The sequence below is a fragment of the Impatiens glandulifera genome, chromosome 1, assembly GCF_907164915.1.
Source record: "Impatiens glandulifera chromosome 1, dImpGla2.1, whole genome shotgun sequence".
Lineage (NCBI taxonomy): Eukaryota > Viridiplantae > Streptophyta > Magnoliopsida > Ericales > Balsaminaceae > Impatiens > Impatiens glandulifera.
The window spans coordinates 109,174,574-109,193,222 of record NC_061862.1 but is presented as its reverse complement, the minus strand read 5'-3'; the positions used below and the strand labels follow the sequence as shown (position 1 = coordinate 109,193,222).

General features: G+C 33.4%; 1 protein-coding gene across 1 annotated transcript; it reads right to left on the bottom strand.

The window, feature by feature from the left end:
* Positions 1–2,951: 2,951 nt before the first annotated feature.
* LOC124919538 (protein SEMI-ROLLED LEAF 2-like) lies at positions 2,952–11,477 on the bottom strand. Its single transcript, XM_047459797.1, has 20 exons — positions 11,369–11,477; positions 11,046–11,195; positions 10,849–10,923; positions 10,394–10,509; positions 10,196–10,310; positions 9,957–10,085; positions 9,760–9,807; positions 8,512–8,684; positions 8,226–8,422; positions 6,663–6,955; positions 6,432–6,581; positions 5,886–6,296; positions 5,667–5,816; positions 5,506–5,581; positions 4,995–5,119; positions 4,720–4,908; positions 4,363–4,506; positions 4,173–4,283; positions 3,664–3,831; positions 2,952–3,367 (listed from the first exon to the last, which is right to left on the bottom strand). Exons 2-20 carry the CDS (start codon positions 11,178–11,180, stop codon positions 3,206–3,208), a joined length of 2,967 nt encoding a protein of 988 aa, XP_047315753.1. The 5' UTR covers positions 11,181–11,195; positions 11,369–11,477; the 3' UTR covers positions 2,952–3,205.
* Positions 11,478–18,649: the final 7,172 nt, after the last annotated feature.

Genomic DNA, 18,649 nt, shown 5'->3' with positions numbered 1-18,649 from the left:
TAATAAAAATACTATATTTTAATTAAAACATTTAAGTTAATTAATATAAAAATATTCTAAACTAAACATAATATCTAGTAATATATCACTAAATTACAAATTTAGTCAAAACATTAATAAACACTAGGAAGATCCTTGTGCGATTCACACGGATAAAAATATATTTTTACAACGTCCCGCGTTTATCAAATTTGATGTTAAATTTAAAGTATAAAGTGTTATTAGTCTAGTTGTTAAAAGTTTACTTGTTTTGATAGGTTGCGAATTCGAAACATATCTATAACATTTTTAATTTTATCGTTTTAAGTTTATGGGCGGGTAAACCCATAATCCGACCCAAATATTCATTTACTCTCACATATATATTCAAATTAACCACAACTCTCGATCCGACAATCCAAACATTTTCAAAATTAAGCATCATTTTATATATATATATATATATATATATATTTCCCTTAAACATTAAACAATTAATCATCTTACTACAAAATACTATTTAATTAAAAATCAAGTTCCAAGTATTAAAATAACATTTTCTTTTATTATAGTCAGTATTATTGAGTTTCGCATGTGAGATCATTTGCTACCAAATAAGTATGCTACCCATGTTGCCTCTCACAAGGAGAGGGGCAATATGATAAATAAATGAAACAGTCTTTTATTTATTTACCATATTGCCCCTCTCCTTGTGAGAGGCAATATGGGTAGCATGCTTATTTGGTAGCATATGATCTTGCTCCTGAGTTTCGGGCTAGGGTTTTGCACCCAACATCCCAGGCCCCGAAATGATACATTCTCCCGTTCCTCATTTTTTACTTCATTTTAAAATACTTGAATCCGAACATTGATTATCCATTGACATCTTTACTCTCATCAATCCAAGATATCTTTAGTAATATATCACTACAATACAAATTGAGTCAAAATATTAATAAGCACTTCCCTTAAACATTAAACAATTATCTCTATTAATATATCACTACAGTACAAATTGAGTCAAAATATTAATAAACATTTCCCTAAAAACATTAAACAATTAATCATCTTACTACAAAATACAAATAAACACACTGTCAATACAAAATACTTAATTAAATAACAAGTTCCAAGTATTAAAAAAAACACATTTTTTTAATATTAATATATTCGGTATTATCAAGTTTCGGTCTAGGATTTTGCAACAACATCCCTGATTTCCGACTCCAATTTAAAATATGAACTGACGGTTTTGTATCCATTGTATCTCTACCTACCTTTACTCTCACTATCAGCAAACCAAATAAATTTAGACAAAACCCAACCAATATTAAAGTGAGAGGATAGTGAATAAAATATGAAGTATTATATCTTCAGCACCATGCACAATTTTCACATGCTAAGAAGAATAATGCATTTCCTTTTTAAACTACTCAGGCCTCCCTTGTTAGAATTATTATGAACTTGTATAAAATATGAGTAGAATATAACTGTAGTTAAATGGATCTTTGATGGTTAAAATATAAGTTTATAACTCAAGGTTAACCTAGAATTGAACATTAGATGGATTAATCCGAAATTCAATCTGAATCTGAAATACTAATTAGAATTGAATATTTCGAATTAGATTAAGTTTGAATCGAACTAAATTATGACTAGATTAAGATTATCTAATTTATCCAAACTATCTAAATAAAATTTATTTTAAATTTATTTTTCTTTAAATAACATTTCATCAAACTATAATATATATATTTTTACTTATTTCCACATTAATTAGTCAATAAAATTTTTAATATTTTTTTTCTTTCATTCAAATTATAAATAAATAAAATTAATTATAACATTAAAATTTAATAACATTTATTATTATTATTAAACATTAAATAATAAAATAAATTTAAAATTAAATAATTAAATAAGAAATTAATATTAAATTAGATTATCCTAGATAGATATGAGTATTTGAAAATTGAATTAATTATTTTGGTTTAAATTAAATTCAATCTATTCAGATTGAATTTGAATAATCCAATTAATAAAAAAATAATTTGAATTAAAATATGTTTTTTCTTCCTACTTACCGTTTTTATCTATTTTCTCCAACCAAATTTCCCATAGGAACAACAAATTTATGTTTTTTATAATATTAAAATTTTGAATGTAAAAGAAAATTCTTTAATTAAATTGCAGCTCTATTTATATATATATATATATATATATATATATATATATATATATATATATATATATATATATATATATATATATATATATATATATATATATATATAATAAACTTAATTTATTTTTTAATTAAATTAATATAATAAATTAAATTAATTGATTATAAAAAAATTATTATTTAATAATTTCAAGTTGATTATTTAATATATATATATATATATATATATATATATATATATATATATATTTTTTAGTTTCCAAACTATATTTAATTCAATTTATAGATATGTATTAATTAGTAAAATGATTTGGATTAGGAATCGGATAAATTTAGTTTGGATTTAATACGATAGAACAAAACTGATCGGTTTTACCCGTTTGTTAACCCCTGACACTTTTTTGTCCGGACTAGTACATCCTAATCATCGGGCCGGCCCTATGTTTGCGAGATGCCACAATCATGATAATTTTATTAATACAAATTATTGTCTGCATCCGTGTCTGCATCCGAGATCCATCCAAGGTTTACCATATAAACCACCTTAAATGAGCAGAAGTGAAACATCCCATGGACATCATAAGCTTACAAGTGAGAATTTATACTGAACAAAGTTACCAATATAAAGCATAATAAGTGGATAAATAGTCAATTAATTTCTGAATTAGCCTTATACATCATACTTATAAAAGTGATCCTACCTAGATGAAATTATGATAAAGAAAAACATAGTATATCCAAATGAAGCCACGTCTTCCAACATTTGAAAAATTACAGCACAAGTTTTCTTTAAAGCCTATAATAGTTTTGGGAGGAAATGAACTGAAAAATCCTCACCATCTTCACACTATACAACATATAAATCAAAAAATTTAAGAGGATAAATTTGTAAAAATTATTTACACCAAATTAAACTTCCCCCCTTCCAAGAACATTTGAAATTCAACTGTGGAATAAGGGTTTTTTCTTGATTAAACACAGCATATCTAATATAAATAATACACTAACACTTACTGTTGTAAATGGCTGTAGACTATCAGCTCAGCCTGTGGCAGCTTTTAAAAAGTTATCGAATGGATTTGTAGGCGGTAGCATGAAGAATCCAGGATGATGCTGGTACTCAGCTGCACACATCATTGGAGGCTCAAACATGAATGGTTTGTATGTAGTATCAAAGTTCTGCTCAAGAAAAGGATTTCCAGCCTGCAATTTCAACCATTTCATATCATATTGTGCAGAAGAATCTTGTCTAAATCCTTATCAGGCATTACAAACTCTTATAGGCTAATGTTGTTTGATTGAATTTAATAGATATTGGAATTATTTACTATTTAACCTATAATTGAATTAACAAACTAATATATAAGTGTATATTTTTATTGTCAAAATAATGTAACTTCCATACTTGGCGCGTTTCAAAAATCCCAGCAGTACAATACCCTTTTTGCTAAACACAAACTCATAGTAGATGAATAAGAAAAATAAAATTGAGACTCGACCTGGCTATAAGGCGGAACATGAATTTCTTGAATGTCACCATGACTAGTGAAACCATTCATCTTTTCTTGTTTTCCCATTTGCAGAGCCTCACAATGATTGGCCATGTCTTTATAAGGCATGTCAGGAGAAAAGGAGAGCCGTCCAATCTGACTACTTGTCTCTAAAACCTGAATCAATCTTTGTTTCAGTTGGTGAAGAAACTGAAATTAAGCCAATAATCTATTCACTTAGCTTTGTTACAGACTAAATTTACCAAGTTAAGCAAAGCATCTCATTACATAAAAGCACAAAACTAAGGGTATGTTTGATGAATCAAATCATCAACTAAAATACCCTTCTTAATTTTTATTCTTTATTTTCAAATTATCAAGTCTTGTCTTTTCACCTACAATTCAAAGGACATATTGGACAATACACACAAAAAACTGATTATCTCATATCCCTAAGCAAAAGGGGTAAAAAAAAATCCATTTTTTTTTTAATTGAAATGAACGGTCCTGAATATTACCAAGTCAAGAAATTGGTTGATGTCTATGAGGCCCGGATCACTCATCTCCATCTGGGGATCAGTATCTTTTTGACCATCGGGCGCATCATCTGTTAGTGATAGAGGGTCACCCTGCAGCATACAGATATGCAACAACTATGAAGGATATGTATATAAAAAAAAAACTGGCAAGCTGGATGAAGAAAGATACCGCATTGCTAGTCCTAATAATCTTTGAATCAAATTGATACATCTGTCCAAGTTTCTCCTTGGATGACTGAGGTTCAAGTGGGCAAGAATCATCAGGAAGAAAATCACTAAGCAATTGCTCCTTCAGTCTGGAAGATGATTCTGGCTGCATATGAATATAAAATTTTACTAAACCATAAGGAATTAGATTAGAAGTTTTTTCTTATCTAGACCAGGATTATTTTCCCCTGAAACAGGCTAGCACTTCAATCAATGTGCTTTTAGTGGAACTGAACGTGAGACCACAGTCTCTTAGTTCAGTTCAAAAGACTCTTACCCTTTGATAGAAGTTAGTAATATAATGAAACTAATTATTTACATCTAATGTTACAGCCAGCAATTCCACAATCTTTGCAGCAAAAAATTCATTGGAGTGTTCATCTGGTAACCCTACTGAGAACATAGACTCCAACACGTCATCTTTATCTCCGTTTGATCCATAAGCTCCACTTGCATTGTTATGAGATCGCAACTTCCATTCACTGACCAACTCCAGAAATGGATCAGCCTGTATACATCTCATTGATAAAAAGGTAACTTAGGTCTAAAACAATTAAGAGGACCAATAAAACAGAATAAAGATACATTACATACCAGATCACTTAATGTCACCTTAGCTAAAGGAACAAGAGGGAATAGATTGTATGCTTGAGATGAGAAAATTATCATTGACGTTGCCAAGGTAAACAGAGATCTACGCCTTGATGGGAGAAGGCTCCCTATTAACACAAGAATAATACATGAACTATAAGAATTTAGCCATTGATATTGAAAACTTTTCATCGAAATCTATTACAAGGCAAAGTACTATATTAATCATAGCTTATTGCTCCAGAGCTGGCTTCTCCAAACACCAGCTTTTTGTTCCCAATTCCTTTCATACTTGTACTGGTATTTGGATAACATGGAAAGACAGATATGATGTGATCTTTAATCAACAACAGCTAATGCAACTTCTGCTTCAAAAGCTATTGCCCATCTATTAGGTTGTCTTTTTAGCCAAAAAAAAGTACTATATGGTTGCGAACTTTTTTTCATGTCAAAATCACCATTTTGGTAATAAACTAACAAATTAAATATATTGTATTTTTGGTCGAAATCTCACCTCCTCCCCCAAGAGCAATACTCCTCAAGGAAAACGCAAGCTGAAAACTCTTAACAAGAGATTGTTGACTTGAATGCTGCATGTTGCAACAAAGCAAATATGTAGGACCAACTTGGTAACAATATTATTATGTCTAAATTTGATTTGAAGTGTGGAAATACCTTGGTTTGAGCAAATAATACAGCCAGACTATATGAGTGAGCAAGTGCTTCATAATTTTCAGGCATATTAAGAGGAGAAACAGATTGAACCCACATTGATGACATCAGTAGATTGATCTGTCGCGTACTCAACTTAAGAGAAACGGATGCCTGACATTCAACCAACAGTGTTAATCCCCACTAAGATGAAGCAAAAACCAAGAGTGCTAAATTATGTACCATCATCTCTTGATTTGTTTTGGTGGGTTCAGATTCTCTTATAACACTATTAGATCGGCTATAACTTGACTTTAACCTGTTCATCACGGAGTTGGTACGGAGCCCACCTTGGTCCCTGCTTTCAGTGTTTTGTTCTTCATTGTTTCCAAAATCATTTCCCTTTGGGGCTGATTGTTCGACTCTCATCTTGGCAAACATAGCAGCTGAAGAAGAAAACGCAGAAGTAGCTCTTGAGAGTGTTCTTTGAAAACTTTTGGTCATATTTGAGGAAGGGGTGGTTGTTGTTTGACGGGGGGAAACAGAAGATGGGACTAGAACAACCGAAAATATTCTATGTGCTCCCACCCTTGTCTCGTAATCTGGACAAACCATGGCTAGAAGTAACTGATGAAACAATGCTTCAGGGAAAGCCTACAACCAATAAAACAAGAATTTGAAAAAGGGCATGGAAATATTTAATAATATCATATGCATCTGGAAACACTTTTTTTTTTTCTTTTTCTGAAATTGTTTCTAAATACAGAAACGTTTGGAAACAAAATTTACCTTGTTCTGGTATGTGATATTTGGTAAAGTTGCTGCTATTTGAGCAGTGCGATAAACAGCAGCAATTGTGGTTCTAACCATAACTGTAATGTTCGAGACACTTTCCAACATCACAGCCATAATATCAAGCAAAGGACCAGAATCTCCAACCTGTCTTTGAAATGGGATTCTTTTAAGTGAAATTGTGTTGCATTACAAATGACAAATTGGAATCTGAGTAAAAAAAATCACCTTATGTAGTAAGTTAACGAGGCAATTGTCAACTGCCAATTTATATTTATTGTTCCATTGAATTACTTCGGGGCCAAGGTCTGAATCATCCAAAGAGCAGTGTATGCTCTTGCGCAAATGTCTCATCATATCGCTACATGCGCCAAGTATTGTAACGGAAGCTAAAATCTTGGTAGCTTCAGCAAGGCTGGTGGCAACATCAATAATGTGTATTTGCATTTCTGGGTTCTTCAACACATTTTTATGATCGAGGTGCTTAATTAAGGTAGACAACAAGAAATGTGTATTCTGGCCTGAAAAGTGAATTTAGGACAACATCTACATCCATTAATGCATGGGTAACCCAAAAAGAGATAAAAACATGGACACTGGTGAGTTTCATCAAACTGAAAATGAAGAGTTAGAATGTTGAAAAAGTTTAGAAAGTAGTTAAGGGTATTTACACTTATAGTAACATAATTTTATTCAATTACAAGGATTAAACTTGTCTTTTGACACTTTTAATATATTAATGAGTTAAGTTATTCATAGTTTACCGAATTAAACCAGATTTAACGTAATTTGATTCATTTACAAATATTCATACTTTATTACTATGTTAAGTTATTCAAATTTTACCAAATTAAGCCAGATTTAAGGCGATATTTGATAACATAACTTATCACTTAATCTGAAAATTAAGTCCTTGTTTGAAATAAGTCAATTTAAAATCACTTCATTCTTTAAATTCAGATCAAATTAAACAAAACAATTAAACAAAAGTACCTGGATTAATTCGGTAAGTTACGAATGACTTAACTTGGTAGTATAATATGAGTATGTAAAAAGACAACTTTAATCCTTAAAACTAATCAAGTTACATCATTATATGGTTAAAATGATTTTTAAGTACTTTTATGGACACTAGTTTAACATATTATCAAATAAACTTGCATATTCCTTACATAAAATTCAGATATTTTCATTTATCTAATTCTGCACTTAAAATTCAATATTCAACACTTAATTTTTAGTTTTATCAAAAACAATTTGAGTTGAATCTAAATAATTGAGGCCTTGATTGATGTGTGTCATTTAAGATTAATTTTAAATAACTTGCTATCCAACTATAATCTAGTTATAGAGCTAACGTCATTTTATCAAAATAATCCCAAATAACTTAATTTTCAATAACCTACCTCAAACAAGATTATTTAGAAATAACTACTTAGTTATTTAAATAACCCAAAATCAAACAATTCTGCACTTAAAATTCAATAGCCAACACTTAATTTTCAGTTTTATCAAAAACAATTTGAGTTGAATCTAAATAATTAAAGTCTTGATTGATGTGTGTCATTTAAGATTAATTTTAAATAACTTGCTATCCAACTATAATCTAGTTATAAACCTAATGTCATTTTATCAAAATAATCCCAAATAACTTGAGTTTCAATAACCTACATCAAACAAGATTATTTAGAAATAACTACTTAGTTATTCAAATAATCCAAAATCAAACAAGTACTGAGCGATATTAGATATAGTTGAAAACCAATTATTATCAAAGGACCATGTCCATACCAGAACTCTCCATTACTGACTGAATGTCCATCAATACAGAAAGGGCAAGACCATGTTCTGGTGACCATAAGTTGCTATTGTCAAAGGACCGGAACACAGATTCGAGTACACGTCGGACAGTTGTGGCTTCCTTAGCTAACTTGGCAATGTTATAGAGACAGACCCTGGACCAAAAGTCAGGGTTCCTAGGATCTTCCCTGATAGTTAAGTTAATTGAAGTAATGTTATTAGATTTCATCAGATAAAATAAAAATGATTTTAAAACAACTGGTGTTGAGAAATTTACACAGATGGATGAACTTCTCCTTTATCATTCACAACCCTTTCCCAAGAGATAATCCTTCTTGCACCATCTCCTTCAACCTTTTGCTCTTCCTGAGTGGAACTACTGTTATTATCTTCACTAGAATCAGGTTTCTCTTCAGGTGTCCCACAGTTTTCGAGGACTACAGATACGACCTTAAAAAAAATATAAACAGAAGGGTTAGTAATTGATAGATTATGGATAAGCTTCTTTCAAGAAACTAAGATTTCAGAAGAATGTAGATTCAAAGACCAAGATCAGATTCTTGACCAGATATAACAATGCCAATCAAATCTATGATAAGAGAGCAGCAAATCCAAGAATAAGGCATGTTATTCCAATTAGCTGTTTTAAAAATCTTCATTTTTGTTATTTATGCCAAAAATCACAATCATCTTAAAAATAATGTGTATCATGATCTAATAATAATTTGACCATGGTTTAGAAAAAATAAAATTTTATACCAAATCAAACAAAAAATACACACTATAGTTTGTATATCTAATGAACCAAAAACCACACTATAATCTATATCATCATACATAAAATGACTATGGGATGAGAATTTTTTGATTTTATTGACATTTAAAATTCTTACATTGTTATATTTTATTTTCTGCTTTTTTTTCTTTGTAACGTTTGAATCATATTTCGCTCGTTTTAATAAAAAGTTGACATTTTTAAAATTGAAAATGACTTTCAATTTTAACTTTTTATATTTTTCAGTGGGATATTGATTGTGATATAGAACGGGACAGCCTAGCAGTTTGTAAGTAGGCTCATCCCTGATTGTGTTTCATGCTAATTTTGCAAACCAAAAAAAATCAAATAAGAGAAGTAATAAATAAAGAACGGCCAAAACCCAAATTGACGCTAGAACTTGTCTGAGAAATTCAAATTGTGGATCAGAAAATTCTTTTTGCATGATAAATCCCGTGAACCAAAAGTGAGTTTACAGGATGGCAAATACTTGCTACAGGCAGAGATATTTTTTTTGGAGAAGAACATGTTATTATTAGCCCATGAATCATTTTACAGAAATCCACTAACTCAACTAATCTTTAACGGTGTCGCGACGAAGACCCTGATTAGGACAACTAACACAAGTTCAGGCTCAATTGCTCAAATGGTTCTTAAAAATGTTTAAGCTTTGAATTCATTGTTCAGGTTGGAGCACCAATTTGCCTTTTCTCAGCCATAAAAGTGATATACTATCAGGAATTTACTTACATTATCAAATTCTTTAGAGATATGCGAGAATTCACCCACGAACCAAATCTGTAAAGTAAAACCAAACAATGAGACACATTAAATGATGAAACAGGGAAGCAAGAAAGTAAAGATGGCAAAAAAAGAAGAAAAGTAACCAATAGAAGAAGAATGAATGCAGGTAAACATAATAACAAACATGAAGTGATATTTTTTACCACTGAAGAAATGGCTTGAAGTCCAGCTGCACGCAAATGATTTGCCCTGTCATCATCCCCGAGTTCCTGAGCTAGAGAACAAAGTTTCGGGACCAAGCTTTCTAGATTGAATGTATAAGTACCATCACGCTACAAAAACATGAGAAAATTCTATATAAGCTTAACAACTTCTTGAAACCAACCACAAGCGTCGAATAACCGACAAAAAAAGATTATTGAGCAAAAAAAGGTCGTCTCACCTGGTTATTTACAAACTCAAAAAGTGTTTCACATCCCATAATTCGCAGATCGTCGTTCTTTGTTTGATCCAACAAAATAGTTATAATACTAAACAAGCTACTTGCAAACAATGGCCTGCCAATATTTTTATTAATCAGGATGCTAATGTAGTATTTGCATTTCAGACATATTATTAAGCCTCGGTGAAGATGACTCACATTTGCTCCTTACAAGATATTGACAACTTCCTGTAGATACGGAGGACAACTTTCACAGAATGATATTGCTCAGTCCTCAGGTCTTTGTAACACCTCTGCTCGAGAGAACTTGTTATCTGGTTATAACATTTATGAACTCAACTTTCAAAGTATTCTAAAATAACAGCAGTAGTTATTTTTCTTGTTAGTTTCAAATCCTCTACTTAAAGAAGATGTTCTCACAGTTTGTAACTCAACCAATACAATTCAGTTTTGCATCTTCTTCAAAAAGTAGTAGTAGCATTTCTGATCAATCAAAATACTATTTCATTGTTGTAGGAAGAACATGAATGATTTAGGGCAAATTATGCATTAACATTTAGATGTAAGTTTGTTTTCAGTGAAAACTATATATCCCCACTAGCTAGCATTGTAATTGACCACAGTTTAACAAAGTAGAATAACTTTGAACATACCCTTGGAATTCGAAGTGGATTTTTTGAAGCATATTCACATAGTTTACCAATATAACGATCATTGGGTTCTTCATCCTGCAATCACATACAAAAGTAATCAGCAATTATAAGAGTGTCACAATCAAACCAACCCTTTTAAGACAAAATCTGAAGTAGTAATACACAGCACCGTGCAAGATTTGAATAAGAAATCTAACCGGAGAGCGAGGAAATATATCAGCTAGTAACTTCTTGTATCGCTTAATAGGATGACGTGATCTAGGTCGAACCGTAGGACAAAAGAAGCATAGCTGATCGCATACCGGCATTATCTGCTGAGCTATACTACCCATTTTTCAATCCTGTCGCTAACAATGTGGATAAACAAGGATCCGGAATTTGGAAAAGTTGGAAAAAGCGTTTATAAGATTTGAATTGAATTGGAGGCAAATGAAGATTGAAAAGAATTGGATTGAATTAATCCTTTACCTGTTGGATAAGGAGATTCGAGTTAAGGAAAAAGGACGGTCGGAGAAAATACCTTCAAAGCGAGAGCATCGGATCTCCGACGTCCATCAACGGAAATTAAGATAGAGAGAGAGATGGAAGAGAGAGAAGTAGCAAGGGAGAAAGACAAGCAAAATTATTCATCACAGCCGGCCCCTTTTTCTATTTATACTCTTCGGAGGGTAACGGCTAAAAATCTAAAATCGGCCTGAAACGGATATATCTGGTTTTTTTTTTTTTTAATATTTTAATTATGAAATAAATTCAAGATTTGAAAATGTACTTTTACAGTAGAAATAAATAGTTTAATACTTTTAATAAATAGAACTAGAAAACTAATTAGTATATTTGAGATAATACATTTTATTTATTTATTATTATTACATTAAAATAAGGATTTTTTTTATCAAATATTTTTGAGAGAAAAAATGTTTCTTCATTACTTTCGGATAAAACTGAATTAGCACTTAATCAAATGAAAATTATTGGGCGAATGAATTTTTGGGGAGAGAATGACGGAAGAATGATGTAAGAAGTGTTAAATAGAAGAGATCCAACATTACTACGTGAAAAACGATTAAAAAAGATGGAACATCATACAATTTTTTATCGACATTTATCAATTAAAATTTAGATTTTAGTTATTTTGATTACTTTTTTTTTAATAATGTTTAATTGTAATGTGGTTGATCCTTCCTAAAAAAAATCACATAAAAAACCTAGTTGAAGGGGAAATTGGACGAAATGACCCTAAAGATGGGGGCATTTGCGTCCGTGGTCACCGATAATTAAAATTGATCTGGTGACCACTTTATTTTTTTTGGACGAAATTACCCTTTTCGCGTAACGCGAAGAGAGTTCGCGTTTCGCGAAGTGAAACAGTGTGAATATATATACTCAAATTTTTTCATTTCCCTCATTTTGTTTCTCTCTCAAGGTTTCCTATCTCTGTTCTTGTTCGTCGGCGGCGGCGAAAACTTCAGCGACGGCGACTACGGGGACGACGACTATGACCTGAATCTATAATGATAAGAAACCTCATCCCTGAATCGATGTTTATAATATAGATTTATGTTCTTATTTCTATATCTTCATTCGAAACCCTAACCCAAATCGTTTTATTTTCATGTTTCCAGTATCTCCATCTAAAAACCCTAAATGAATTTATGTTTTTATTGTCTATAATCTTCATTTCAAACGATTTATGTTCTTCTTAATGAAACCCTAACCCTAAATTTGTTCATATTAGTTAATATTGGTTAATATTGGTTAATATTGGTTTATATTGGTTCATATTGGTTCATATTGGTTAATATTGGTTAATATTGGTTCATATTTGTTCATATTTGTTCATTAGTTTCTTCATCTTATTGTTCTTTTGTTGATGATGATATTTACAGATGATATTGTTTCCGCTAGTTACTTAGCGTTTCGCTAGGCACTTAGCGTATCGCTAGGCACTTAGCGTATCGCTAGGCACTTAGCGTTTTTCCAGGCACTTATCGTTTCGCCAGGCATTTAGCATTTCGCTAGGTACTTAGCGTTTCGCTAGACACTTAGCGTTTCGCTAGGCACTTAGCGTTTCGCTAGGCACTTAGCATTTCGCTAGGTACTTAGCGTTTCTGCACGCGCGCGTAGGAAGTCGAAGAGGCGCGCGTATGAAGTCGAAGAAGGGCGCGTTTCTACACGCGCTATACCTTATATTTAAAAAAAACCTTTCTGCATTCATTTATTCCATTTCTTCTATCCCCTCGTGTCCTCTCTCTTTAACCGTCTCTTCATTTCTCATGTTTGATTATTTTTTTGGTTGTTGCATGTCTTTTTTTGGTTATGGGTTTTCATATTTGCATGTTAAGTTTTAGGTTTTGGCTGTTTCTGTTTATTTGTTTAGGTTTAGGGTTTTCGCTTGTTTCTGGTTATTGGTTTTTGTTTTAGGTTTAGGTTTTTTTTTTTCAAGTTTAATGATCATGGTTTCTCAATGGGCATATCCCATATTAGGGTTTCGCGAAGTACTTAACGAAATGCTAAGTACTTAACGAAACGCTAAGTGTTTAACAAATCGCTAAGTACTTAACGAAACGCTAAGTACTTAACGAAACGCTAAGTACTAAGCGTTTCGTTAAGTACTTATGATTTGCGATGGTTTATGTATTTGTTTTTACATTTTTGTTGTTGTTCCTTTTGTAGATGGCAGAAACCACAGTTCCTGAGTTTCCTGGTCGGATTTTTTGGAAAAGCGCCCTCTGCCTGAAGAAGATTGTTATTAAGTTTGAGGAAATGGATCTTGTGGAGAAGGTGTATAATACCCAATTCATATATATATTCTCAGTGCCAGTGTTGCAGTTCTCAGGAACTATTGTACATTACATGTTGCTTAAGAGGGTAAGCTCAAACTCCAAGGAGATAACTTTCAATATCAATGGGCAGCAACTTGTATTTGGTATGAAAGAGTACGCCTTGGTGACGGGCCTAAACTTCGAAAGGTTTCCTGAGGTGAATGAAGAACAATGCCGAGGTTGTCCACCTCTGTCGGTAAAATATTTTAAAGGGAAGACGAGTGTAGTAATGCAAGAGTTGGAGACTACTTTTTTGAAATGCAGAGATAAGGAAGATGCATGGAAGATGGGGCTGGTATGCCTAATTTGCAAGTACCTATTTTCATTTGACCCAAGGAGGGTAGTATTTTCAAAAATCCTCCACATGGTCGAAGACGAGGAAAGTTTCCTCCAATTTCCTTGGGGGAAGGTGACCTTTAGAGCCACCCTCAAGGGTTTGAACAAGAACATGAGACATCTCAATCACAAATATTATTAGAAGAAGAAAATGAGTGATGATCCTTATGCTCCTTTTGCTTATAATATTTATGGGTTTGCACTGGCATTTCAAGTGTGGACATATGAGGTCATCAAAGGCTTTGTCCCTAAATTTGCCAGAAAGAATGAGTTTAATGATCCTCTACTCCAAGGTTGTTAGTCTATCATTCTAACAGGAAGAACACCTTGATCGAGATAAAGTCTGCCCTTGAGACCATAGATCTGACTGAGATGAAAGAGTCCTCCATGGAGAAGAGGTTATACAGTGGTGAGGACTTTGAACAAATAGACGAGTCAACTAATGAATTTTTTGAGGGATTTACAGAAGGGAAGTTAGTCAAAGAGGATTATGATGAAGAGGAAAGTGAACATGACGATGAACATGACGATGAACACGAAGAACCTACTTCCAAACCAAACACCCGGAAGAGAAAGGCTGTAGTTAATATCAAAGAAGCAGTAAACCTGAAGAGGAAGCTTGCTTATGAATCGAGTCCTGTTAACATTCCTAGTCCCCCATCCGCGACTAGTCCTGGATTACCTCTAACATCTTATGTTGGATATAAATGTGAAGAGCTGAAGGAGGAGGTAAAAGCGCTGAAGGAGGAGCTCATCAAAGAGGTGAAGGAGGAGCTCAAAGAGATGAAAACAGCTTACGAAGAAACTCAAGCACATCACAAGGCTTATATTAAAAAGTTGATTGTTAGTATGTCCGAACAATTATTAGCCAAATCAAACAAAGGATGGCCATGTTAATAGCCAAATTAAATAACATGGAGGAGAAGAAGAAGAAGAAGAAGAGCAAATTGGACAAGAAGGACAAGACTGAGGTAAGATAATAAAACTTAACGATTCACTTAGTACTTAACGAATCGCTTAGTACTTAACGAAACGCTAAGTACTTAACGTTTCGTTAAGTACTAAGCGAATCGTTAAGTACTTAACGAAACGTTAAGTACTAAGCGATTCGTTAAGTACTTAACGATTGTTGTTCATAACTGACCACAATGTTGTTCTATTTTTGTAGGAAGGGAAGATGGAGGAGATGAAGACGAATGAGATGGAGATGAATGATGGGAAGGTGGAGGAGAGTATGGATGCAAAGGATAAAACTGAGGTAATTTATACTTAGCGAAGTCAAATGTTGTTTCGGGAAGTAAACGCTGACCACAATGTTGTTCTATTTTTGTAGGAAATGGAGTTGAAGGATGGGAAGGTGGAGGATAGTGTGGATGCTGTGAAGGTGGAGGAGAGTGTGGATGTAAAGGTGGAGGAGAGTGTGGTAAAGGTGGAGGAGAGTGTGGATGTTGTGAAGGTGGATGGTGGGGAGAATGAGAAAAATGTGAAGGTGGATGGTGGGGAGATTGAGAATGATGTGAAGGTGGATGGTGGGGAGATTGAGAATGATGTGAAGGTGGATGGTGGTGAGATTGAGAATGATGTGAAGGTGGATGGTGGGGAGATGTTGCTCTCCGATATGATGCAAGAAACAATTAAGAAAAAGAAGGATAAGGTCAAGGTCAACCTAAGGTCAAGGTCAAGGTTGAGAAGGTTGAGAAGGATGCCAAGGATGGGAAGGATAAAGTCAAGGTCAAGGTTAAGAAGGATTCGAAGGATGGGAAGGATAAGGTCAAGGTTGAGAAGGATGGGAAGGTTGAGAAGGATAAGGTCAAGGATGGGAACGATGATGATGATTTCCAATTATACAACACTCCACCTAAAGGAGTAGTTCCAAAAAAAAGAGTGAGGAATCAGAAGAAAGATGAAGACTACACCAACCCTTCTTTGTCAAAATAGTCAAAGACAAATGATCCATTAACTATCAATCCCCTTCAAAAATTTGATGATGAACTGTTGGTTCAATTAGAGAATTGGTTGAAAGATGAAGCCACCAATGATCAGAAAAAGACTGTGTATACTTGCGAAGCACCAAAGAAGTTGTTTGTTAGAGTTCTAACAAAGTGCACATGGCTTAAAGATCCTGTAAGTCTTGCAATTCATAATAATTTATTAACTTATTCTAAGGTGTTTGATATTTACTGCATTTTCCCCCATTTTGCAGGAAGTCGACGCATTCTGCCACTTGTTGCGAAAAAGGATTGCGCAATATCCCAAGACATATAAACATTCTAAAGTATCAATAGGGGATTGCTTATTAGGAGATAAGATGAGGCGAGAACACCCGACGTTTAAAAAAGATCCTGAAAATTATCCAAGAGTAGATGAATTTGATCAGTACTTCCTGGGTGTGGACCATAGACATATGCCAGAATGGCCATCAATTGACGATATTTGCGTGCCTTTGAACATTGGCAACAAGCACTAGGTACTGTGCATCGTTCGTCTACAAGATAATCACATTGACGTTTATGACTGCGACTCGAGTATTTATAGGAATCTCGATCCATACCTAAGACCTTTGTGTGAGATGATTCTACGATTATTTGCAATGGGAGCCACTGATGCTGAGCTACAAAGGTTTCCTAATTTCAATTTCCAGAAACTGACATATAAAAGGTGGCCACACCCAGCCAAAATGTAGTCGCTAAAGTAGGGGAAGTCCCTAGAGCAGTAGAGAGTGGGGATTGTGGTGTATTTATGCTTATGTACATGGAATACTTGACTGTTGGTTTAGGTGTAGAGAAGGTGACCTTCAATGAAATGGAGTTTTTTAGACAAAAGATGGCGGTCCGGTTATTTCATCAAATTATAGAACCTTAGTTTGTATTGTAATCTTGTATTGATTTTTGGATAGAACTTGACTGGTGCTTATGTATTCTAATCTTGTATTGCTTTTTGGATAGAACTTGAACTTGAACTTAAGTTCCATTTAATGTTATAATATTTCTAGTTTTAATTTAGTCTGGTTGGTTGGTAGTCTGATATTTATTTATATACCAAATAATTGAACATATAATTCAATGTACATAAATCATACCAAGTAACTTTAACTAACTTTAACTTTAACTTAACAAAACGCTAAGTACTTAACGAAACGCTAAGTACTTAACGATTCACTAAGTACTTAACGAAACGCTAAGTACTGATCAGTACACAGATAAACTAGATACAACAAACAAAGTACAACTTATCCCAAACATAATACAACTTATCCCAGACATAATACAACTTATCCCAAACATAATACAACTTATCCCAAACATAGTACAACTTATCCCAAACATAATACAACTTATCCCAAACATAATACAACTTATCCCAATCAATCTAAAGGCTCATACTGTTGAGATGATGGCTCGTGTTGTTGAGAAGATGAGTCATGATGCTTAGATGATGATGCTTTTGCAGTAGATGGTGCAGGCATGACTGCTTTGCATGTGGCCCTATTATGTCCTAGTCCAGCACATGAGCTGCATCGTCTCGGGGCCTTACGTGCCTCACTTTGAGATGACCTACGCTTTGTTTGTGGGCGCCCTTTCTTAACCTTAACAGGTGGTTTTAGACATACACGTTCCTTGATCATTTTGGGAATATCCCAATCGTCTTCATCACCAGTAGGGTAACATGTCTCCGCATATGCATTCATCCAAGATTCAGTTATGTAATACTTGTCATAATGGAAAATAAAACGATTAAACAACTGGTTAAATAGATTGAACATGTGAGCTGAATAATACCTTGAAAAAAAGTCATAACAAACCAAAGTGCGGTGACGGGCAGCAGCCATTGCATGTGTACAAGGAAGACCAGAAACTTCAAATACCCTACAAGTGCAGTTCATGTCTTTCAAATTGACTTTAAAATGAGACTCATTGTCATGCACATAAAACTCGAATCGGTTAAGCGATGATACTGTATAGAATCTGGCCTTCTCGAATCCCTCACGTAATAACTTTTCATAAGTTGGAGATAACACTTCTTGGTGATTGGACGCTCTTTCTCTTCTATCATTAAACTAATATTGTATTGTCAATCTTAAATACTCGGCTATTGAGGAAATGGGGTACTTTCTGGCTTCCCTACTCTGACTATTAAAACTCTCAGCATAATTGCTTGTGAGTTGATTGTATCGTTTACCAGGAAAAAATGCTCTACTCCATCTTTGAAATCTAATTTCTTTCAAATAGGCAGCAATCCTATGATCTTTAACCCTTATCTTGTCAAAAAAAACGATTAAACTGGGGGATAGTGTACGCACGAGAGGCCATATCAAACTTCATATGACAATTATCAGTTTTGAATTACGCCATAATATTCATCTTTATGTGATATGTGCACGCACCGTGGTATGCTTCTAGAAAAACAACACACAAGGCATTGGCGATGCTTGGGTGTCTATAGGATACGAAGACGAGATCATCAACTAATCCAATTGCTTCTCTCAGTTTTTGCATAAAATAAGTCCAAGAGTTATTATTCTCTGAATCAACAACGCTGAATGCGACATGATATAATTGTTCATTCGCATCTAATGCAATATCCACAAATAGTTGACCTTCCACCTTGTGCTTAAGAAAACTAGCATCAACACACAATACGAG

Coding starts and splice junctions, on each gene's coding strand:
- LOC124919538 (XM_047459797.1), bottom strand. CDS start 11,180: ATGGGTAGTATAGCTCAGCAGATAATGCCGGTATGCGATCAGCTATGC. Junction 10,311..10,393: donor ATATCTTGTAAGGAGCAAAT/GTGAGTCATCTT, acceptor AAATATTGGCAG/GCCATTGTTTGCAAGTAGCT. Junction 9,808..9,956: donor TTCAAGCCATTTCTTCAGTG/GTAAAAAATATC, acceptor TTTACTTTACAG/ATTTGGTTCGTGGGTGAATT.